Below are 25,800 nucleotides of genomic sequence, written 5' to 3'. Positions count from 1 at the left end.
GCATTTCGATTTTAAATGGTGCTTAGAACTATATTCTGTAATAAAATTAAAATTTTGTATGTCAATTAGTATGAAATTTAAAAACATGTACGAAGTTATTGTTAGAAAAACTTTTTTACCGATTTTTTCTCCATCATGAAATCACAATCAAAATGTTTCTTTTCTCTTTAGGTTTTTGGTAACAAAATATAAAAAATTTAAAAAAATGGGTTTTTTCGCAATTTAAATTTTTATCATAAATTTTTGTTTTTTTAAAAAATGACACAACATTTTTTTCAGTGTATATTTTTTTCGGACAGAAGTATTCATTCCCTGTAACTTGTTCTCAGATAGTTTTGCTGTATAAAATACAGTAATCGAACAAAAAAAAATTGAAATTCATTCACGTAGAAACGTTTACGCCCTTTTGAAAAAATTTTCTTGTATCAAAATATTCGAATTGCCAGAGAATATCATGGAGATTCATACAGCGAACACACCTGCAAAGTTTCGTTCGAATCGACGATGGTCATATTTTGCGGTCGGCCGGTTTCTCATGGAATCCCTGCAATGCAAAAGTGAGAATAAAACATTTCCCGTACTAGAAAAATTGACTTGACTTGCATTTCACAGCGTCCTCAGTTACATCGACTGCTATTCTTTATTTCCGAACCTATCATCCTTTATTGTCAATTACAAAATTTTACGAGAAGTAAATAGTACTTGTTATAATTCTGTTAACTCAGAGGCTGATGGTGTTTCCAGTATGATGACTACCCTAATTTTTCTAAGCTATAAAGTATATAAGACAGCCGGAAATGTGAAAACTATGGTAATCTAGTTCTTTGTGGAATTTAAAATTGTTATTCGTTATAGGTGTTGAGACTGCTATCCCATATCTTTAGCTTAAAATTTTTAAACCATTTAATGGTAGAATGAAAGCTTAATCTTTTATTTTTGCCTTTCTCAATAGAAAGGTTATGTAACTGCTCTGAAAATCGACTTTTTAACTGAGGCCCGTAAGGCCGAGTATCATATTCCATTCAGTTCAGTTCGTTGAGTACGGTAAATGTCTGTATGTGTATGTGCGTCCGTGTGTGTATGTGATAAATATGTCATTTCATTTACACAAACTTAGTCTCAAATGAAAAGTACACGTTCCTATCGCCTATTCAATTTCTAAAGGATCCAAATTCTGATACCGGAATTACAGGGTAGGGGAGACCGGGGCTAGTTGGCGGTGTTTTCAGTTTTCATTTTTTACCGCTTTGATTTTGGTAGATCTTGCAAAATAGAACACGTTGCATGAATGGGTAGACTGTTGGCGAAATCTTCGAATTTTATTAAAATGTTTGATACGTTGTCTTCATTTCTAGTGACAAAAATATGTGACATGGAAAAGCCGCCAGCCCTCCCCAGCCTCGGGGTAAGTTGGCGGTATGTATGGGGTAAGTTTGGCGTGCCCGAACCGATGAAGATACTTTCTGAAGCAGCCATGACCCGACAGGAGCTGTATCAGGTGGAACTTCACCTCTCCGTGCTATCTGTTGACCCACGTCGATGGGTTTGAAATGAGCCCGTAAGTCCTTTCTCCGTATTGTCCCATTTCCGGGCAACATCGGTTGTTGACTAACAGCAACATAATTTGTCACATAAAGGTTAACGGCAACGATTATTGAGGTGGTTTAGTAACCGAAAAAGCGCACATGTAAAAGCTTACGCTTATGCAACTAATCGTAATCGTTGATTGTTACAAGTGCTACTTGGGTTCCTGCTGCTACCTCACCATTGAATCGATTCTCAATTTCCTCAAGCTTCTGGTGTTTTTTTTTTCGATTGTAGCACTCGAAATCCTCCGCCAGGGTGATGCAGATGGGGATCATCCCGGCGATAACGCATACTGCCTCCAACGATATTGTTCTGTACGCGTTCGCGACTCATACGACCATCAGCCGGAACGTCCTGTTCAACTTTTTACGTTCCGCTTGGTTTTTAGCGCTGCTTTTTGAACCGCTCACGTTTAACGCGATCCTCGCTATTGTGTTCGTTGCCTTCGCCGTCTTTTCGCAGGCGTAGCCGACGTGGTTGTTGAAGCTCAACCGGTCGTCGATTATCACTCCAAATTGCTTCAGTGCACGCTTCGATGCAATTATGTGCCCTCCGACGTCGATCATCTGCTGAACCGCTTTGCAGTTGCCGACCAACAACACTTCCGTCTTGTAGTGAGCTATCTGCTGCTCGACCATGTTCATTTAGTTCTCGATCGCTTCTATTGTCTCCGTCACCGACACCTCCATTTATTCAAGTGTCATCACTGTTAGTTATTCGTGAAATCCACGATTTTCACTTTTCTGGGCAGCCGCAGTGTCAAGACTCCATCGTACATCCCGTTCCAAAAAGTTGGACCAAGAATGGAGACCTGAGGAACGCCCGCTGCGACTTGCATTGACTCTTCCCCTCGTTCCTCTCGTAAAGCAGCATTTTGCTCCGGAAGTAGCTCTTCACAATCTGACATAGATAGCCGGGGATTTTTATTTTTTGCAGCGCTGCGGATATGGCTTCCCACTTGCGCTGTTAAATGCATTCTTCATATCTATAATGACCAGAGCGCTGTATCGATTTCCTCTTCGATTCTCGCCTTCTCGGCACTCTCGACCGCTGTCCGAAACGCATTCACTATCGATGCAGAATCCAAACTGCATCTTGGACAGTCCGTGCTTGCCCTCCGTGCATTTCAGCCAAATAAGGAAGTTCCTTTACAGGAGTTATCCGAGTGTATCCGGCAAACATATAGGTCTATACAAGGCCGGACCGCCCGGTGGCTCCCCTGGCTTCGGCAGCAACACCAAATTCTGTACCTTCCATTTCGGGGAAGTTGCCTCATCTAGACACTTCCGCAGCACCATCCTGAACAAGCCTGGGTATGCCAGGATTGCAGCTTTCAGTACCACGTTTGCTACTGCATCCGGACAGGGGGCTTTCTTGATTTCAATCGCTTCGATGCTTCCGTGAGCTCATCGTTAGTCACCTGCCGATCGTTCATGTTTGCCACTTCTTCACAGTACGTTTTCGGCGGCCTGTTGGATCGTGCTTCGGGAAGAGACCCTCACAGTTGTCTTCAGCTTACTCGGGCATATTTCGGTACGCGTCGCCCCAAGGATTGGCGTCTACTTATCGGCACAGCTTCTTGTCGAAATCTGACTTGCTAAGGTTGATCTCTCGTTTTAAAGTGGCCCTAGCTTTCCGAAACGCTGCCTTGCGCTATTCTCTATCTGGCTCCAATACTGCTCTCTGCGCCTGCCTTCTGGCTCTTAGACAAGCGGCGCAAAGCGTACTGAGCGTATCGTTACACCAGAAAGCTGGATGCCGTCTATTGCGTGGCTCCAGCTTTCGCGGCATTGTGGCGTCACTAGCCGTCAAATCGTCTTCTACTTTTGCTCGCCGGTTATCCTTCTCTGTGCTGCAGCAGGGTTCCGTTGGCCAATACGTTAGCGAATTGCCTAAAGGAATATAGAATGTGACGACGATAATAGACTCCTTCCCGTCTCTTCGAAGTGTTCACTTAGTTTTTTTTCTGTCGAATCTCAGCTTTTATTGTATCTTTTGTCGAAATCTCAACAACTGAGACCTCAGCATAAAATTTTTATGCGGAGATATCAATAAAAGTGCCGTCGTAACTGAGACTGGGAAAATATTTCCCCGAAAATTAGTAAACAAATGTTACTTCGCTGAGATATCATTTTTTATATTTACTGACCACACGGCTATTGAGAAATTACCGAACTGAATTGAGTTTGCGTTCTAATGGAACCTTCATGCACAATCGTACGTCTAACTTCACTAGAGCTTCCTGCAGGGGGGCGTACATTAATTACGTAAGGCTTTTTAGAGCTTTTCAACCTCCCCCTCCCCCCAGATAAGAGTTCGTAAGATTTTGGTAAACTGCCCCTCCCCCTACATAAGATCTTATCATGATTATCATAATAAAAAAATCGAATTGTTAATTCATCAAATAATAAGATAGTGAAAACGATATGTATAGAATTATTACAAGAAAACTCATGACAAAATTTAACTGTAATCATCTGCAGAATTTTAATTGCATGCCAATCTCGCCCAGTAGAAAGAATAACTGTTGTCAGATATTCAGTTACTCCAATTTGGTCCACATGATCTACTTTGCTATATTTCACTTCCAAGAGTTAAAAGAGTTTATAACCTCTTCTGGCATGAATTTATTCTGAGTTCCAGCTGTGACGCTTATCGTACGCATAGCTCCGAGTTAACCATCTTTGAATTTTCTTGAATTAAAATACAGTTCACACTCTGGAAATATTCGACATTCAAGATCTTTGACAATCGCATGTTAGAACATTTTCCAGATACCTTGTGGGTTTGAATCGAACGTTTGAAAAGAACAAAGTCGGTCCAACAACACGAAGGGTATCAAAACTTCTTAACTTGTAAGGCATATTGTGACTCCAGTTCCCGAACAGAACAATGTTCAACCAAGAGCCAAAACATTACTCATATACAAGGATTATGTGGTACAAATGAAAATAGTTCCCTTTTCTTATTAAAAATAATATTTTCCTTATGGATTTAATTTTTTAAACTTGTTTTATGATATTACGTAAGAAAGGACAAACCCTCCCTCCCCCTCAGATAAGAATTTGTAAGATATTTTGAAACTCCCCCTCCCCCCATATGCCCTTACGTAATTAGTGTAGGGCGCCCAGGATACAACTCTTGCGTTGGTTATTCTACTGTCCCATTACACAGTTAAGGCATTGAAGTAATTACCAGTGACTACCGGCTTTCGGCCGATCAACTGCTCGATTAATTACTTCACCATTAGGCTGAACTGCTCCACTGTCCATCTTTGAGGCGGGTACCCGATCAAAAACACATAACAAGAATGTTTTAAAACTATATCTCCCGTTGTTACTTGTTATAATTTTCTGTTATTTTAACTACTAACGAGACCAAATTTATAATACAATATGTTACGAAAATTGCATTCTGTTATAAGCTTGTTATTTCATTCTGATCGGGTAGCAGCTGCACACGATGAACACCTTTCGAATGAGGAATCTGCCCAAAACGTTTACCGCTGCCGTTCGCGTTTTTTTCGTCACCCAGTTACCGTTATCAGGGGAGACTTGATGCGGCTCCGCAATCAAAGCAAAGTCACACATAGTTTCTATCGTAGACTGCATCAGCAGTTGCTGTGAGGTGTCGCAGTGATTTAGATTTACCTGGGGTTTCTCCATTACCGTTGGTCTGCAGTCGCCCTCTCGTAGACAGGGCATTTAGAGTCACTCGTAATTTTTCAACACAATATTTGTTTTCAATTGTTGATAATTCTGAGAGAACTTTATAAATCATATTCCGAGCTCTGTAGCATCTAACACTACCATGCGTCTCCTTCAGACATACCATGAAAAATCACCTTTCATACTTTGGGGCAAAAAGGGGAAAAGGATATTCATTTCTGGAAAGTACACTAAGTATCATCAACCACAAGTGATCTTTTGGAACCGTTTAAAAAAAATCAACAACTTTAATCATTATGACTTTAATTTAATACATGATTTTAATTTGCTACTAGCTGACCCGGCAAACTTCATCCTGCCTAAAACAGTATTCATCATTGAAATTGTTACGAGCATTCACGATATCAACAAAATGAAAAACATTTCAACTAACAAGCTATATATTCGTTCGAACAACAGTGGTTAAAATATAGTTTTTTTCTCAGAATTTATCATCTTTTTCACCTTTGAAGTTCTGCCTAAAATCGAAAAACATATTTAACCTGTTTACAAGCCTCGAAAAATGCTAAATTATGAAAAATCTAAAATGAAATTTTGAGTTTTTTTCGAGTTAGGCGACACTGCTTTTGTGGAACCACTTCCATTGGACGAAATAAGCTGAAATTTTTAGATAACCTTAGGCACCCAAAATATGATTTTGAGCGGTAAGGTTTGAGTTTCGAGATTTATGTCACTTTGGACTAGTCTAGAATTCAACGCTGAATGATAATTATCAGTGTGACTGTATTAATTCTAATTTATAATTACAAATCAGACAAGGGGACGTTAGACGAATAATTGTATTTCAACATCAAATATATGTATTAAAATAATAAGCCGTTGTCACAGCGGCAATTCTCAGCCCCCAGAAAAACCATTAATTATAACTAGACTAGACATAAATCAATGATACCTACACGCCAATTAGCATAACCCCATCTCTATTATAAAAAGAATCCCATTGGCGTTGCACATGTCCATATGCAAGAAGTGAAAACGAGGAATTGAGTCTTACATGATACATTCAGCTTCATATGGACGACTCGAACCAATCTCGATGTCAATAGTCTGTTCACAATAATATGGCTATAAAAGCCCTGGTATGGAATTCTCAGAAGGAATCCTTTATGTAGCGTGGGACTGTCTACAACTTGCTATATGGATGCTTAGTTTTGCACTAGGTTGTTTTGTTCGACAGCTTCTATTCCGAAAGAATCAATTTCTGCCCACATTGCATTATAAGGTCAGTGTTCATGTTTATTGTGATTTTATTGACTGGAAAAACATGCAAACTGGTCCCATATCGTTTCAATGGATAGAGATAATTATATGCACATCAAATAAATAATGTATTACATATTTACGTTATACATATTTACGTTGTTCAAATATGTGTTACAGCGACTAAAATTGCCCCAGTTCTATTGCAATCGGCGCACAGTGTTTCCAAATAGGCAAAAACGTGATCAAAATTGTTTTGACCACGAAAAAAGAGATTTTCGAGCTATAGTGTCTTCAGCAAAGTTTGTCTATAAATTATTCCCCATCTTATTAAAGTATTATTTTGGTGATTAATCCCCCCAAAGCTGAGAAGCAAATTTTCATTTGATCATTTATGAAAATAATGAAAAACTGTATTCAGCAAAGTTATAGGGAATATAATAAAAAACAACTTTGCTGAAGAGACTATGTATCTATCTTTTGGTTTTAATAGACATTTGTGGAGTTTTCTATGATACACCCCTGAAAAACTCTTTTTCGAAATAACTTTTCAGAGTGATTTTTAGAGCTTCAAAATGTTTTGAGATTTTGTCCAACATACGAAAGTACACAATTTTTGTTATGCAAGTTTATTTCTATCTCTTGTATCTGTGGAGTTATCGAAAGTTTTAGTCCCAAAAAAGCAACATTTTGGCATGAAATTAAATTTCAATCCGCAAATTTCCGCAGATAAAGCCATATTCATACAAGATACAAGAGATAGAAATAAACTTGCATAACAAAAATTGTGTATTTTCTTATGTTAGACAAAATCTCAGAACATTTTGAAGCTCTAAAAATCGCCCTGAAAAGTTACTTCGAAAAAAGATTTTTTTAGGGGTGTATCATAGAAAACTTCACAAATATCTATTAAAACCAAAAGATAGATACATAGTCTCTTCAGCAAAGTTGTTTCTTCTTATATTCCCTACAACTTTTTCATTATTTTCATAAATGATCAAATGAAAATTTGCTTCTCAGCTTTAGGGGGATTAATCACCAAAATAATACTTTAATAAGATGGGGAATAATTTATAGACAAACTTTGCTGAAGACGCAATAGCTCGAAACTCGTTTTTTCGAGGTCAAAACAATTTCGATCACGTTTTCGCCACTGTGCGGCGTAGAGCTAAAGCTCAAATTTTCCACACACCAACGATCTAGACTATAGATACAGTGGAGTAGCCAGGGGGGGGGGGGGGGGTTTGGAGGTTGAAATCAATCCAAAATATTTGGATTGAAAAAAAATTAAAGCTGACTAATGTAATTAAATATAGCACAATACAAATTTTGGAAGAATATTGTCTGAACACTACATTAGGAATTTATTGTTTTGGCATCATGGGGACTTTTGGAAAACAGTGGGAATTCGATCATGTAACTGAACTCTTAGCCGAGGTCCTATAGTTGTCAAATTATCATGAGTTCTTTTTGAAGGGGTGTTTTTTTCAAAATGGAGAATACATTTACGTACTAGCCCAGTACCCGTGCTATTAGTAGATACCAAGCTACCACACAGGGTGTACAGGGGGTGTGTCGGGCTCTAATGGTGACGTAGCCATTAATACCGACTAAACTCCATTGGGCTCCGCCATTGTTTCCCCCAGGGACTACCTCTCGGTATTACTTCTGGGGGATGGCTGTACTTGATGTACTCATTCACACTCGCTCACGCGTTCATACGTCCTGTATGAGGCTTACTTGGGTGCTCTCTCTGTCACACCTTGATTCACTCTCTAACACTCCACATGAGGCTTACTTTTGTGCTCACCTTTCTCATTCCTTGCTAGGCTTACTTTTGTGCTAGCCTCTAACATACCATGTGAGGCTGACTTAGATGCTGACCTTATCACCTGGTTCACTCTCAATCGTACCACTCTATTACACCCATGTCGCTCCCTCTGGCATCCTGTGTGGGACATTTTTCTTAGACCTCACTTCTGGCATACCATGTGAGGCTTACTTGGGTGCTCACCGTTTTCATACCTTGTGAGGCTGACTTTTGTGCTCACCTCTAACATGCCATGTGAGGCTGACTTTTGTGCTCACCCTTAACATGCCGTGTGAGACTGACTTGGATGCTCACCCTTTCGCTCTTCTGCCACGCCACGAGGCATCGATAGCTAAGTCCCAACATACTTCGCTACGTCCCTCCCATCTTGGCATGAGGCACTCCACATATACGCCTAAACACTCGCTTTTCTGCCTTGCCGAAGGTGGCTGGGTTTAGCCCTTACGCGGTTGCCAGTCGCTGCGCCAAACCTGCCTCAGCATGAACAGACAATTCACTCACTTTTCTGCGCTCGGCCTTTTTCGCTCCAACTAACCAATCACTAGCTAGTCGTGCCCGTCGTCTGTTACTCGGTGCACCAGATTCCCTGTAGCCTGCGCTGAATAAGGGTATCAGGGGTTGTGTCCCAGCCGCAGACGTAGAGCATTGCTCTTCTTTCGACGTTGAAACGAGGACATACGAACAGTATGTGTTCAGCAGTTTCGTCTACACCTAGGCAGTTAGGGCAGGCGGGGACCTCCGCGTACCCGAACCTGTGGAGGTACTTTTGGAAGCAGCCATGGCCTGACAGGAACTGTGTCAGATGGAAGTGAACTTCCCCATGGGGTCTGCCCACCCAGCTTGATATGTTATGTATCAGCCGGTGGGTCCACCTACCTTTCGGGGAGTTATCCCACTCACGCTGCCATCTGGCGACCGAGGTCACCCTGGTGCGCTCGCGGGCTCCTCTAGTTCCACGTAGCTCGAAGCACTCCTCGTCTTCCCGGATGACCAGCCCGACTGGCATCATGCTCGCTATCACGCAGGATGCATCGTGTGATACCGTGAGGTAAGCAGATATCACTCTGAGGCACATCACGCGGTAGGTGCTCTCCAGTTTCCGTAGGTAACTGGTTACCCTCAGTGATCTTGACCATGACGGGCCGCCATACCTGAGGATAGATACGGCAACGGCTGCCAGTAGCCTACGTCTACTGGCGCACACCTTTGAGCTGTTGGACATCATCCTCGATAGTGCCGCAGAAAGCGTCGACTGCTTCTTGCATGTATAGTCGACGTGGCTGCCGAAGGTCAGCTTGTCGTCTATAATGACTCCGAGAGACTTCAGACTTCGCTGTGAGGTGATCACGACTTCTCCCACATGGATAACGGCATGTTGTGCCGACTTGCGGTTGTTGACGATAACTACCTTCGTCTTATGCTGAGCGAGCTCCAGGCCTCTCGCGCTCATCCATTCCTCCACCGTGTAGGGGTGTTCCGAAATATGGTTTAGGGACAATGCTTCAAATGGGAAACGAAGTTTAATTGTCTTTAAAACAAACCACCGAAAAATTGGATAATTTAAAATTTTTGCTGAAATGTATTTTTTGAGAATGCGTAGAGTTGACATATAACCTCAATGTGATTTACAAAGATATAATTAATTAATTGCTATAATTCTATTGTGAAAAATAGAAGGAAAATGATGAAAAAATACTTTTTCCGTTTGGTCAGGAATGAGGAATGTTTTTATGAGCACTTGATTTTTATTGTGTAATCAATTTTATAAATAGCCTTTAAGCAGCATTGTAAATAATAAAATTTCAAAATATTTCAAATTAGTGGCTATAAATGGTGTATATTTGAGTGTTCAGTTGGATGGTGTAATAAAAAGTTGTATTCGTTTTGGATTTGCAAGCTTTAATAGTGAAGAAAAGTAAAATTACCGCTCGAAAAAAAAAGTTTACGGTCACGATCACATTATTTCGGAACTGTTAACTGTCAGCAGCACATCTTCTAATAAAATAATTTCGTAGGTTAATCCTCTTAGAAGTAATTATGAAGTATATTTTCTTCAAACAAATTTAGTTCGAGAGTTAATGCCTTCAGCAAAAGTTTCGAAAATGCTATTTCAAACAGCTTTGTCGAATGGAGCGGGCAAAGCGTAGTTGGTAAGTCGATTGCCTTGTAGGCATCTCACCTAGATTCGATTCCCAATCCCCGCACAAAAGATTAGAAATTTTTCTAACCTGAAAAAAGAACAGAAAGACCCAATGGTTATCGCCCCTATAATCAAAATGAAAAAAACTTTATTGAAAATATTCCATAACTAAGTTTGAAGAAGACCGTGTGTTCAGAATATTGAAATATATTAGACTATATGGTTGGTGTGTCAGACCGGACTAAGTGGCATTGTATTGATTTCGAGAAAAACGAGTTTGAATGGCAGAATCGTTTACACTAAAATTTGAAATAAATTTTTGCTATAATTCTTGCTCATTGTGGTGGCAGCACTGCCGAATCTCTCGGAAGTGATTTTGCGTTCCTCCCATAGTTTACAAAATTTTGCAGTGAAATATAGTATATTTAATAGGAAATCGAAGTTAATCGCTCGGTAGGTCGTTTCTCCTGTTGCGTTATGTGTTGGTAGGCACAAATATCGTTGGAATAGTGTAATTTGACGTAGTGATTTTATCGTCACATCACAATTATTTTACTATGTATGTGCACGACTCGAGCGAGCTACCAAAAAAATGTTCCCACTTAGCATCGACAGCGCCATCTGAACTTGACTAGTTGATGCAACGATTTCACTGATTCCCAGTTAAACTCATTCCGGAACCGGTTCGGATATCTGAATGGAGTCAGTACCCGGTCAAAAAAATGCGGACGAAGATCGTCAGGTCATTTGAATGGTTTGACGTTTGAATCAACTCGCCTGTGCTAATTGCCCCTAGGAACAAATGCTATTTGCGAATGCGATTTAAAGGTAATTTCAATACTTAGACGACAAATTTTCTGGCGGCTGCAATGGACTTGGTTGTTTTTGCATTTTTCAAACATGGCGGTTAGTGTTATCCACATTATTCATATTATTTATCTTATTAATTCAATAATTTTTTTTATTGTTTTAATCATGTTGTTTGTTTCATTTGTTTAATCATTTTATTAAATTGTAAGTTTTTCCCAGTTCATATATTGTTCAGTTTCTTCATTTTATTAATTCGGTTTAGTCAGTTCTTTTAGTTATTGGATGACAGTTAGCTTGAAACAATTTAGTTTACTCTCTTAATTTCATAACTTTTTTAATATTGTCTGATTTTCATTTGAGCTAATTTGATTTGTTTTATTAATTTGATTTATATGAATCATTCTATCCATTTTATGAATAACTTTTTTTTGCTTCATAATTGTTTTGATTTTTGGTTTGTTTTGTTATTGTTTTTTAATTTATTCTGTTTATTATACGTGTTATACGTGCAAGACTCGAGGCTGTGCTTGTCTCACATATAGTTGCTTGCCAGCTTTGCGTGCGTTTGGCAATTTAATGAATAATACAACAGTTATATGTATGAGAGGTGTCTCATCCCACTGATGGGTGGATTAAATCGGTTTTATGTATACATGTGTGTATATATGTGTATGTGTTTATGTGTTTATATAAATGTTCAAAAAATGGTTGCATTATACACGGGATTGTTTTGTGGTGTACACATATAATCTATTAATGTGAAAAACTGATACTTCTGGATAGAAGTCAGATCTTCCTCCAATTACAGCTCCTTGGAGATCTCCAATCGAACAACTTACACAAGTCCAACAGGCAGTGACACCAGACTAGGAGAAACGGAAGCGCTGAGGAAAACACGGAGTCCATCGGTTCTTTTTTATTATTTCCCCTTTTCTTTCTTAAATAAGCAGGAATTCAAGAAATGTGGATGAGAGTCAAAGGGGACATAAATGGGAGATAGAAATGAAGGTAGAAAACTGCAAAAACTGGTAAGTTTTCTAGTACACATGTGTTATGTTATATATACAAATTGAACCAATATACTAAATACGCGTCGATTTCCTGCTTAAATGGAATCGAAAGTCTTACTGTAATGTTACAATCCAATTGATACAAACATTACAGTAAGGCGGGGCTAGTTGATGGAACGATGACCTCGGAACATGTCTGGCACTGTACACGAAATGGGTCACCGGAAAGTCAATTGAGCTAACACCTTCTTAAATCCGTGAACCAAGTTATTTGCATGAATGTTTAAATACATGCAAACATCTTTTTTTCTGTAAATCACTACCAGCTAGTGGGAGATAGGAAGGTTAACACACACACACACACAATTCTTGCTCATTGTAACATATTTCAAATTAGCTAAAAACCGAATGTAGCTGAAGAAATTATTTATCCAGCGTTATGATTATCTCTTTTTAAGATTTTTGCGGTTCAGCCCGGTCTGACTTAAAACCCACCATATGTGATACAAACTAGGGGGATACTCTAGGAATGTATAACAAATTTGTAACAAATTATTAAAAATGCATTTCATTTCCATTTTTGCATCAACTGTGAACTCCCTCGCAGAAAAGTTTGTTTAACAAACGTCCTACGCTGATTCACTTTGTGCGATGTTTTGTTGAATGTAGGGCTAAATTTTTGTAGGGTTTTGACGTCTTACACGCAGCGCGTAGTTGTATAATGTATTTTATGAATTTTTATTTTGACGGAAAGAAATGCATTTAATTTCGCTGATTTTTAAAAATACATCAGAACTGATAGGATACAAAACTTTTAAAACGAGTTATTCTGATCTTACTGTAATTGATTAATCTCTTCTGCTGTGTATATGCAATACAATTCGCATTCTATTCAAGGTAGTCTCTAAAGGTTTATTAAAAAAACTGGCCTTAAGAAAATTTCTTGAATATTGTTTTCTATATCGATATATTGCATTTATGTAGCCTTCATATTTTCTACAAAGTTTTTTAAAATGCCATCAATAACTTTGCTTGGAGGTGAACCAGCTCAAAGCTGAAAGTCTCTAAAATAAAAATATGAAAAATAACTTTCCTGAAGACACCAAATCTCGTGCAATTTTTGAAGAGTCACTTCTTCTTTCATCACCAAAATTTTTATACTAATATATGAGCGTTTTATGTTGGGAAGCTTTTTCGAAGTTGTTAAACCTTCAATGTTCGAAATTATGTGATCTTGACCGTTAGAAAAGTTTTTGCACTTTTAAAATTACGCCTTGTATTTGTATTCGTTGACTTTATTGACACATTACATAAAAATATAAAAGTCATCTATTAGACTAATTTTGTTCCTGGACTTTCACTAATTTATCCAACTTACATTAATTTTTAGCGTTTTCGAAAAAAACACCGATTTTCATTAACCCCCCCCCCCCCCCCCAAACCAAATTTCTGGCTACGCCACTGTATAGATACAAAATTGCTGATACCAATACCCGTCAGTTCAATCAAACACGTGAAATACTACACCAGATACAAACAAATTGATTCCCAAATACCATCAATCTACTTATTGTGGTTAGTTTTCCACTTTGTATAATTAAATTATGCGATCCAACCATGCCACCGAAAGGACAGAGAGAAAATGTACTTTACCCTTCCGGACTTGTAATTCAAAATTACACCGACAGTGAAAATTTTCATTATTTCACCGCTGGTGACTGCGGCTAGCCTAACCAGTTCCATTCCCTCAGGTACGCTTAAGTTTATTTATCATGATGTCCATTAATTAAAATTTTGTGGTTTGGGTGGTGGTTTTCAGTGCTTGCTATTTCCATCGAATTACACGACCTGTGGAAGAAATAAATGCTATAAAATGACAGACCTTTGCACATTCAAACAATCATGATTACATAACTTGGAACGAACATTGGAAAATGGCCAACGGGGTAGTATTTGTTCAGAGGTTTGCATCCTGGTTTCGGATCCCTTCATTAATTCGAACGGAAGTTTGAGCTGCTGTCTCAATAATTGAGTAATATAGTACACAGCTACTACTAAAGAACTTCAGTTGGCGAGCTAACCTGAATGAATCTTACCCACTGGCACTGAGAATTGTTAGCAGGTTTTCCGGTTTTTTCAGGTTGTCGTAGATACTGGAGATTTGCTGATTACTGTTCTTTTTGCTTTTTAGCCATTCTGGTTCATTTCGGTGACAATAGCTGCATTCTTCCGCGTTGCAAACCCGAGCAGAAGAAAATAACTTGTGGAATACCAAATTCAGGTGATCCATTCCAACGACTGAATACCACATTATGGTGTTAATAAGCTCTACTTAAGAGGTAAATTACCAAAACTAATAACACAGACATGTTGGAAAAGATAGAACAAAACCCATAGAGAATATTTTTTGGTGTGTGTCCTGTCGCCTCGTGTGTGTTCAGCTTTAGTCGCTTTTTATTTACCTAATGTGCGACAAAAGAGACAAGTATATACTCTTTCATTCCTTCTGTAAGTTGTCATGAAATTTAGTTCTGGTTGATTGGAGAATTTCCAAAATAACCTCACAATCACCGTAAAGTGATCTCGTCTATACCGTCAAAATAGAGCTGTAAATTTCTCATGTTTGTGAACGGTTTTGTCAGTTTTGTTAGGTGCAGAATTTCTCTTCCTCGGCTAAGTGTAAAGAATACAAAAGCACCAGCCACTCTCGCTGTGTGGGTTAGGTCGAACGAGCATTGCTCTGATCCACAACTAACAGGGGAAGGAGAAGCACTTTGTGGTCTCGGTAATTCGTCACCAGGTTTAGCCCTCACGCGGTTGCCAGTCGCTGCGCCAAAACTGCCTCAGCATGAACAGACCATTCACTCACTTTTCTGCGCTCGGCCTTTTTCGCTCCAACTAACCAATCACTGGTTAGTCATGCCCGTCGTCTGCTGCTCGGTGCGCCAAATTCCCTGTAGCCTACATGCAATCTGGGTGGTTGCAGTCGAGACAGCGTTCCACTTCTCCACCGATTGACACATCCGCTGAATAAGGGTATTAGCGGTTGTGTCCCAGCCGCAGACGTCGAGCATTGCTCTTCCTTCAACGTCGAAGCGAGGACATACGAACAGTATGTACTCGGCAGTTTCGTCGACACCTGGGCAGTCATGGCAGACGGGGACCTCCGCGTGCCCGAACCTGTGGAGGTACTGTCGGAAGCAGCCATGGCCTGACAGGAATTGTGTCAGGTGGAAGTGAACTTCCCCATGCGGTCTTCCCACCCAGCTCGATATGCTAGGTATCAGCTGGTGGGTCCATCTACCTTTCGAGGAGTTGTCCCACTCACGCTACCATCTGGCGACCGAATCCACTCTGGTGCGCTCGCGGGCTCCTCTATTTCCATGTAGCTCAAAGCACTCATCTTCCCGGATGACCAGCACGACTGGCATCATGCTAGCTATCACGAAGGATGCATCGTGTAATACCGTGCGGTAAGCAGATATCACTCTGAGGCACATCACGAGGTAGGTGCTCTCCAGTTTCTGCAGGTAACTGGTTACCCTCAGTGCTCTTGAGCATGACGGGCCGCCGTACCTGAGTATAGATACGGCAACGCCTGCCAGTACGTCTACTGGCGCACAACTTTGAGCTGTTGGACATCATCCTCGATAGTGCCGCAACAGCAGTCGAAGCTCTCTTGTACGTATAGTTGACATGGCTGCCGAAGGTCAGCTTGTCGTCTATGATGACTCCGAGAGACTTCAGACTCCGCTGTGAAGTGATCACGACTTCTCCCACATGGATAACTACATGTTATGCCGACTTGCGGTTGTTGACGATAACTACCTCCGTCTTATGCTGAGCGAGCTCCAGGCCTCTCGCGCTCATCCATTCCTCCACCGTGTTGATCGCGTGTTCTGCGGTTAGTTCTACCTCAGGGATTGACTCCCCATAGACCTTCAAGGTTACGTCGTCGGCAAAGCAGACAATCTGGACCTCAGGAGGGAACTTCAGTCTCAGAACCCCGCCGTACATGAGGTTTCATAATACTGGGCCTAGAATGGAGCCATTCGGGACTCCGGCGGTAATAGGACCTTTTTCTGACCGGCATCGCTCTCGTATAGCAGTACGCGGTTATGAAAGTAACTTTCCAGGATCCGGTACAGACCCACCGGTAGGCTAAGCTGGGGTAACGAGAGCGCGATGACATCCCAGCTTGCGCTGTTGAATGCGTTCTTCAGGTCAAGTGTCACTAACGCACAGTATCGAATGCCTCGCCTTTTCCGATGGATCGCTATCTCAGCAATCTTTATCACTGAGTTGATAGCGTCCACCGTGGACTTACCCTTCCGAAAACCAAACTGGTTGCTTGACAGGTCGTCCGTACCTTCTGAGTACGGGGTTAGCCTGTTGAGGATGATCCTCTCAAGCAATTTGCCCGTCGTGTCGATCAGACAGATTCGTCTGTACGCCTGACGGCTTCCCGGGCTTCGGCAACAGCACCAATTTCTGCATCTATCGGGGTAGCGGCACTCGTCAAGGCATTTCTGCATAGCTAGCCTGAACATGTTCGGGTTCGCTATGATCGTTACCTTGAGAGCGCTGTTTGGAACTCCATCCGGTCCTGGAGCTTTGTTCATTGCTAGAGAAATAGCCACTGCGAGTAGCTCTTCATTCGTCACTGGAGCCACCATTTCGGCTACACCCACACTGCCTCGTGGTGCAGGTGGCTACCCTGTTATTGTCCGCTACCTGTTATCGTTTGTATGTACAGAGCTTTTCACGTTTTTCGAATGCTTTCTATGGTCAACATCTTTAAAAGAATTAAATTACATTTTTTGAATGCTGGAAAAATAAGAGCTCTGCAAAATTGTCCTCTAGCTAAACAGTTGCAATGAAGAGTGAAGTTGGATTCTGCCATCTACATATCTTTGAATCCCGCGCAGTTGCCCTCAATGTTTAATATTTGATATTAACAATTCAATTAAACTACTTCAATAACATTTTAAAACCTTTTACAAACTTAATGTTTGGTATTTACGAATATAGGGGAATCCGGATCTACTCGATGTGAAATAATTTATCGGTCAAAGGTCCTAATTGTTAGTTTGAAACCTCAGTTACCTTGGAGCTATAAAAATTCATTTGCATTTGACAGCGCTAGGCAACGATTTGCAAAACTCTGTGTTTCTCCATCCTTTTACATTGTAGGGGTAATTCGAACATGCCTACGGGGCAATTCAGACCGTAATTTTTTATAATTTTGTTTACAATGGATTTGTGTTCAACTATGATTTTTTTTTGGAAAAACGCCTTAACTTTCCGAAACTTACACTAGTGATTTAGTGCACGCTGCTTTGAAAATTTAACGAAATCCTTTTACGGCACCAGCGGGTGCTCGTTCAGTGAACCATTTGCGCGACTTCCGAAGGGTTAAGAAGCAAAAAATTAAATTGCGTTAAAAAAATCCATCTGGATAGTTACAGCTGTCGATTGGCGTATCATGCATTTTTTACACTGAGGCGTTGAAAATACATTGCGCCGACGCATGCCGCTGAACGGTGGTTGATGGATTTGGGGTCCGAATAGCCCCGTACGCTCATTTCGCACATAAGTGGTGAGCATTCAAAAAAGTTGTGTTTTCACCCAAACAAAAATCATTGCATAAAATAGGAGCCTCAAACTTTCCAAAATACTTACCTGTTATTTTTTTCACTTTTTATATTTTACTTTAATCATGGTTTCACCATTATAATGATTGTTGTTTTGAGGATGGTAAAAATATGAAACATGCTGTATCTCGTTTCTAAAATGTTTCACAATGGCGCTTCTACGAATATGTATGACAGTCTGAAAGTCTTACGACATTCTGAGAAATCGCGGTCCAAATAGCCCCGGGTACCCCTTTATATTCAATATGCGAATTCTAAAAAGTATGTAAAATATCGAGCAGGTTTATAGGTGTTCTCTGAAAGGAAGGCAAAACCTATCAAAATAATTCTCTTTTGAATAGTTTATAAAGAAACAAGACAAAAATAATTTTGTTTGGAAAGTATGTGAAGGGTTATTGAAAACAAATACAACGGAGTTTCTGTCTGTTATTAATATAAGTTAGTATCTGAAGTCATTTTGGAAATATTCGAAATATTTGAACGAAATGCTTTTGTTACTTCTAGTCAACCACAAAGATATCTAACTATTTCATACACGATTTACAAAAACAATAGCAGCTGATACTTCGAAAATGATTTTTCGTACGCTTGACATATTAATTGACGTATATTAGACCTTTCCACATTTTGAAAAAGTATATACAAAATAAATATACATGGGTCAGCTCAGATTTTTGTTCTAGGTGTGAATTTAACAACTTTCGCCAAAAATGACGTTATTTGGACATGATTTAGAGGTGTCTCCAATCAAAAATCGTGTTTTTGCTATGTTTCCATAGGAAGATCGCTTACACTCTAATTTAATAGGCCCTACATTCCCACATATCATCAAAGGTTTTTCCTTAGATATATCTTAACATGTTTTAACAGGTGAATATAACTTTAATCACAATAGAAAGTTTGTTCAATGGATTTTAAATGGAAAATTAGTAGAATTTTTTCTTGGTTTTGGTATTCTTTTCTATATAAAAATCCAGTTAACAAAGTTTCTATTGCGATTAGAGCTATGATCACCTATTAAAACATGTTAAGATATATCAACCTTTGATGATATATGGGCATGTAGGACCTATTAAATCAGAGTGCAAGTGATCGTCCTATGGAAACATACCAAAAACATGATTTTTGATTGGAGACACTTCTAAATCATGTCCAAATAACGTAATTTTTGGCGAAACTTCTTAAATTCACACTTAGAACAAAAATGTGAGCTGACCCATGTTTATTTCAAAATCTTTTCAAAATGTGGAGAGGTCTAACGTATATATGGAACCTGTTGGTACACAAAAGAGAGCTTCTAAATACATTTTATAGTAGAATCAGAAAATCTTCACTGAAACTATTTTGATTGGCGGAACGGAAACTATTTTGATTTTTCAACCATTTAGAGCATTTTTTTTATAATTTCATTAAGTTAGCGTATGGTTTGTTAGTTTAATTTAATTGATATTATTGATAAAAATTATAAAATCAAATTAGTTGTAGCAGTTCAATATTGTTAAAATTTAACGTTTTTGGAATACAAATGTTTGGATTTTTCCGTCAGATAGCTTATTAATTTATAAATTTATGCCCACCATTTAGTTTAAAATTTGATTTTTTGAAAAAAGATGTGTCAAGAACTGGATAATTTAATAAGCTAAAAATCCTTTCCGATTTTTTTTTTCATTTCCGATGAACGTACGAGCATCAATCCATGGTACCGCATTTTGTCAATTTTTTACATTGATAACTTCAAATACCCGGAGGGGAGTGGTGGGTTTTCGTATGAAACTTAAAATTGTTATTTAAGGCCAATGTGTGGATAAAATACAAAAAACTCCTTGTTGCCTTTCCGTAAATCACCTGATGGGCAACAGTTTGCTCGCAAGAGCTTCTACATTTGCAGTAAACTACAACTGTAATTGTAATAAGCTGCATCTGTCCGGAAAGTGCATGTCCGTAAATTGCATTTGACTATGTCCTTTGATGTGTATAAGTGCGAGCGTTTTAGTGCCAAAGCGAATTTTCTTCGGTGTGAACTGACCCAAGCAAATGCCACCATTCGATTCCTTCGTTAGCATTGATGTTCAAAGGTGTCAGAGTTCAGAAATGTATTGTTCTTCACATCAGATACGTACCTGCCGTACCGTTCCTTGCGTTTCTCCAGGCACATGTTTCGCACTGTGGATTAAGTGGCGTGCTATCAGCACGTAGAACAGTGCTATAATGCACAGAGGAATCGCGTAGTAGGCCAGGAACTTGCAAAGCACAATGCCGCGGGCATATTCCGGTCCCCACTCGCCCGGAAATGGATAGCAAAACTCGATAGTTACGTCCTTGTTCACTTTCTCAGTCTATCGGTTGGATGGTGGATAGTTAATTTACAGTCGAATCGTGGGCGTCGAAAGGGAAAAAGAAAATAGAACCAAGCGATAAGGAATGGATATGATAGATTTACTTTCACTCGCCGAGTAAAAGCAAATTTATTTTTCGCTACTGCTGGGTGTTTCGATACAGGATATGATGCCTGGTACAACTGTGTAATAAAATGGAATACTCTTACCCTGATATGTGTCCCAACGATGGCCGGAATCGCAAACACAATCGCCAGTACCCATATAAAGACTGCAATAGCGATGGTCATCCGAGTCGCTTTTCGTCCACCACCTAGAAAGAGATTTGTATTCAACACGTTAATCGCAAGAGAATGCATCGTACGGATGACAAACCATGGGCGTGAAATTTCCGCAGAGGATCAACGATGGCGAAAAACCGGTCCCCGGATAGGGCGGTAAGTGTGAACACTGACACTCCGATTGAAACATCTTTGATGAACTCGGACGATGTGCAAAGCAAGCTACCCCAGGGCCACGAATCCAGTGTGTACACAATTGACGTGAATGGAACCGTTGTCACGATGAGTAGCAGGTCGGCCAATGCTAAGGATAATATATAGCTGCAACGACAGAACGACAGAAAACGCAAGTTGGAAAATCAGCAGAATTAATTTATAGCTAGAAGCGGTTCAAATTCGATTGTGGGAATTCAGCAGGAAAAGCTCCGAGCCCGAAGTGAGGATATAGAATAGTGGCGCCAGTGCTTTGTTGCAATCACGTTTGCGTGTGACGAAATGGCAAAGGCTAACTTGTTTATCTGATAATTGCCGCGCTATTATCATAGTAACTGTGCTGGGGGATAGTATGCAGTGTAATTCCATTTTGTGACACGACCCTGATTAATATATTACAGCTCATCTAGCGTGTGATTACCACCATTTTGTTATGTTGGAGGGAAAACTCATCCGGAAACATTGGACTGCGATGTACACTTAGGGAAGTATAGCTATTGGATGCTATTCGATTTCATATTTCGGGTAACGTTGCAAGCTTACAGAATCCTTTCTCTCCTAAGATACCTTTCTTTTCTAAGGCTATGTGTTACCAGCGAATTCAGCTTCTGGATTTGGAATAATATCTTTGTGTTTACGGATATACCCTACGAAATTCACACATTTCACCGAAAAATATTAGCTTCGTTGGGTAAAAAATCTGTAAAAAAGTGGTGCTGCAAACGTGATTAGGGGAGCAACGCGATAACTTCGTACTTTGAAGAATACTTCTAACGTTTCAATACCAGGGTTTCGTTTCAAAAATTTCGGCCGGAAATGTGCCCGATTTTTTGAACATCTGACCTGATAGGAACTTTCTAATGAATTAAAAGTCAACAGAAATCCTCGACATCACTTATTTCAACGATATGTCAAAAATTCGTTTTTCATATGATCATCCTAAAATTTGGAGACAATTTTATTCAAATTGAGAGAAAAATAAAATAACTGTTTGCAAAAGAATTACAAGACACTGATTTTTGGGTTTTTGACACTCACATCGTGCCACTGTGCGCTCGTAGGCCTGCAGGAGGGAAGGTTTACATACTCTATGCTTGAATAGCATCCCAGTTTTAATGTTGAATATTTACATGTAAATTTTCAAGATTTCGCTCGGATAGGTAATGTGAAAACCTAGTCAGTTTTTAATCATGCTAGTTGCACTAAATTCACATTAAATTGTGAAATTTGTTCCGGTGCAAATTCTCGCTGTATAAAGTTCATCAAGTTTGGGTGAGTTTTAATTTTGCGTACACGAACGAATATGTGGAAATAAGATAGGTGCAAGACGTACATGTGATGTACACACGATATTTTGCAACATACTTGTTTCGTTTGGGACTTGGATTGGTTTCAAAACAGAAAAATCGGACAAGTCTAGCTACCAGACTAATGTGATCGAAGTTTGCATGGGATTTTTCGACAATTTACACGGAGAAAGCTCACTAACTTACATTTTCACCGCTAGTTGGAACTGTATGCATTAGGTTATCACCGCAAGTGAAAATTAGATAGATTGTTTTATTGACTGACTTTAACTTTGTCGAAGACTGCAAATCTTATTTATTTGTGAGAAGTTTTAATGAAGCGATGTCTGAGTCAGTTTTGCATGGGGCCTAACAGCACATGGTGGTAAATAAGTAGTTGATTTTCACGAACTTTATTTTATCGTGAAATCATGGCTAGGTTTAGTTAACCAGCACGTTTGAAAGAATTTTAGTATATAATATGAGTCATCTTTTAACTAGAAAAAAAATTAGATGGTTGTGAATTGATCATTAACAAGCACATATTTAAGACAAGCTAATAAAAGAAATTTTCTAATTCAATTCTTTTTCCATTATGTATTCTCGTCCTTAATCATAATACAATTATCCGCAAACCGTCCTTATTAGGATTTGCGGATAACTGTCTTGTGAATCAGTTGTGATTAAGGACGAGAATCCCACGCAAAGATTCAAACCTTGCTGCCAAGGCTCATGCACATGGTATAAAAGAGAAATTCGCCATCTTGGGTAAAATTGGAATCCGGTCAGAAACATTCCTTTTATATCAAGCAATGAAATATGTAAGACGTTTATGAGTGTCGAGATGAGGTCTGTGTTAGGGAGAGTGTTGCGCAAATTTATGAAAATTGCATGTTTTCCCTATTTTTTGCGGATTTACGGATTTTTCAATAGTGTGCTAATAAAATATACAGATAAATTTGATAACATTTTTGACTGATGATTTTCTGAGTCGATAGGTGTTCGAATCTTGAAAATCCATCAACAATTAACAAAACGTAATTGAAAACATTGTCTTTTTTCTTACATTTTCCCAATGGATTTACAACAACACGGATTTTTAAATAGTGTACAGTTGAAATAGCAATTTTTAAGTTGAACTTCTTTGAATCGATTGGTGTATAAATGACGCGAATCCATCAACAATTAACAGTACTACAGTCGTTTAAAATTATGCCACATTTTCGTGACGCGGATAGAATTTTAGATTTTAGTTTTACACCTAGCCACATATAGTGGAGTAAAGCACTTTCAATGTTAAAACACATACATACATACAGAGACATTTTCCGATTTCGACGAACTGAATCGATTGGTATATGACACTCCACCCTCCGAACTTGTTATTAACAAAACCTTAGTAATTATTCGTTTGTCCGTGCGGTTCGTTCGTTTTACCTTTGATTGGGTTCAGCTTAGGTATACAATTCTCGTAGTGACGTTGTCCCTTCGCGTTTCTCTGAGTGCTGCCACTATCCTATGTAGTAGGGACGTGTTATCAAAAACATCGTGATACATCATTTTGTAAATGCGCTCAATCGATATAATATCTGAAGAGAGTGATAAGAGTTATAAATATCTCATCACACTGTTAGTTGGATTAAAAGCATTTTATACAATTGCTTGAGGGTAAATACCATTGTTATTAATTATTCGGTAAAACACAAACTCATAAACTGTCTAATATATACCCGAAATGGGAACTAAATTCTCGCTTTGTGTTGCAAACAAACGAAATGTCTAGGTACGTGACGTTAGGCATAAATACGTTAACTACCCAAGTAACCAATAAGCATTATAACATAGCCTAATATCTGCTTTAGATCCACATATAAAGCTGTTTTTAAGAGCCGTGTAGCCCTAAACACTTATATAATGCTGGTATTATGCCAGAAAAGGCGAAATATAGTGCTATTACTGTGCAGAGATTGACAGCTCGTTTCTGCAGTATTAATGCTGTTATATAGCACCAGCGTGTAAATGTCAAATTTGAAAGCCTACTATTGGCATTACTAATGCTATTGAAAAGCTTCAGTTGGCCGTCATTGTCCGCCATGATTTTAAAACCATTTCTTATATTTCCTTTCGGTATGTTAAGCAAAAATGGAAAATTTTTAAATTAAAATGTTCTGTTTAAAACCGTAATTGACCCTCTTCTAATGAATTGTAATGAATATCCTTAATGGGTTTTCGGTCTCACATGTTATGAAAAGTTTTATGAAAATTACCTTTAGTAAGTCTCGAACTGAGGTACCTTGCCTCGTCCTTCACGGTAAGTGCGCTGCGTTTGCTCCCTGGACTATATTGCATATGTTCGATTGAAATGAAATATGCCGAATATAATCTTCAAGAAGAGTTGCATAACGTATAAACCCACTGCATTACAATAGCATTATATCGGCTTTTTATTTGCTCTATAATGGCACTAAATGCACTTGTAAATCTTACATGCTTTTAAGATCCTTGAAGCATGTACGCGGTATATCAGCTTTATATATGCATATAGGGCAAGGGATAATGCTATTTGTCGGATGTGCGGTTATGCATTACTGATGCTAATATAGAGCTTTATTGCATTGTTATTGCTGTAATAGAGTTTCAATGCAACATTAGTGCAAATGTATAGCCAATATAGTACAATGTCTTAATGCTTATGGTTACTTGGGTATAAGTAGGGGAAACCGAGTAGATCTGAAACAGAGGAGAGTTGAAACAGTGCCCATTACTAGTGAAACAGTGCCGTTAGGGATTCAACAATAATGCATGTGTTATATTTATATCGTGCCCACAAATCCTCCAATACACGCCAACGATGTTAAATGAATCGTTGAGCTTATCACCCGACGCCATTGCCATCGAAGAATGAGTTATTTGAGTTATACATACATCACAAGATACTTTATGCCTAACATACATTATACCTAACGTCTTAATGCCTAACGACCATTATGCGTAACGTACATATGCCTAACGTATTCATGCCTAATGGAGTATACCCGCCAATCGACGACCAAAGCAAATTTTTTCCACCGATGACTATTGTTGGGACCTTTTACGAGCCGCTAGCGCAAAAAGTAAATATAAATCGAAATCAGTCATATGGATGTGGGAGAGCCGCTGGATTTTATGACCTATTTGCGTCTAGACCCGTGCATTGTCTGCCACTATTTTGCCCAGAAATGAATTCGCACAGACCGGCTGCGTTCGACATGGTGATGATTTGAGTTTATAGGCTGAAATCATTTACATGCCGTAAAACCGATAAATCATCGATCAATCATTCTTACGATAAATATTGAATGTGGGCTTGGCTTTATATACATCGAATTAATGCATGATAAAAGGAAATATTATTTATTTTCAGGTGAATTTATACAGACGCATTCAGAAATATGATTTCCAGTTTTCTAGCAGCTCCAGCAATGATAAAAATCGATTTTATGGTTCATCGTATCCTTTGGCTATAAATATAACCGCTGAAGGAGAAAACTGGAGTGAAGAAGTTGAAATTGCAACACTCGACGAGGAACAAATCGAAGTATACGCAGAATTTTATTTATGCATCGATAGCATACTTTTCTATCTGCCTCTCCTTTCTTCTGCTATAAATTTTATGCATTGGACATATTCGGTCTATCCACTCATTGAATGCTAACTAGAAGTATATGCATGTGAAAATGCATAA

The 25,800-nt window shown here is 39.1% G+C and overlaps 1 protein-coding gene across 2 annotated transcripts in view; it reads right to left on the bottom strand.

Moving 5' to 3' along the window:
• The window catches only part of LOC131693013 (neuropeptide CCHamide-1 receptor), a 202,008-nt gene that overhangs the window by 28,929 nt on the left and 147,279 nt on the right, over positions 1 to 25,800 (bottom strand). For both annotated transcript variants that reach the window (XM_058980459.1, XM_058980460.1), the window contains exons 3-5: positions 20,672 to 20,898; positions 20,506 to 20,609; positions 20,081 to 20,296 (exon numbers count right to left, since the gene is read on the bottom strand). In XM_058980459.1, coding sequence (XP_058836442.1) covers positions 20,081 to 20,296; positions 20,506 to 20,609; positions 20,672 to 20,898 — 547 coding nt within the window. The remainder of the gene's footprint in view (positions 1 to 20,080; positions 20,297 to 20,505; positions 20,610 to 20,671; positions 20,899 to 25,800) is intronic.

The sequence above is a fragment of the Topomyia yanbarensis genome, chromosome 3 (genome assembly GCF_030247195.1).
Source record: "Topomyia yanbarensis strain Yona2022 chromosome 3, ASM3024719v1, whole genome shotgun sequence".
Taxonomy (NCBI): Eukaryota; Metazoa; Arthropoda; class Insecta; order Diptera; family Culicidae; genus Topomyia; species Topomyia yanbarensis.
Note: the sequence above shows the minus strand (reverse complement) of the source record. Positions and strands in the feature narration are given on the sequence as shown.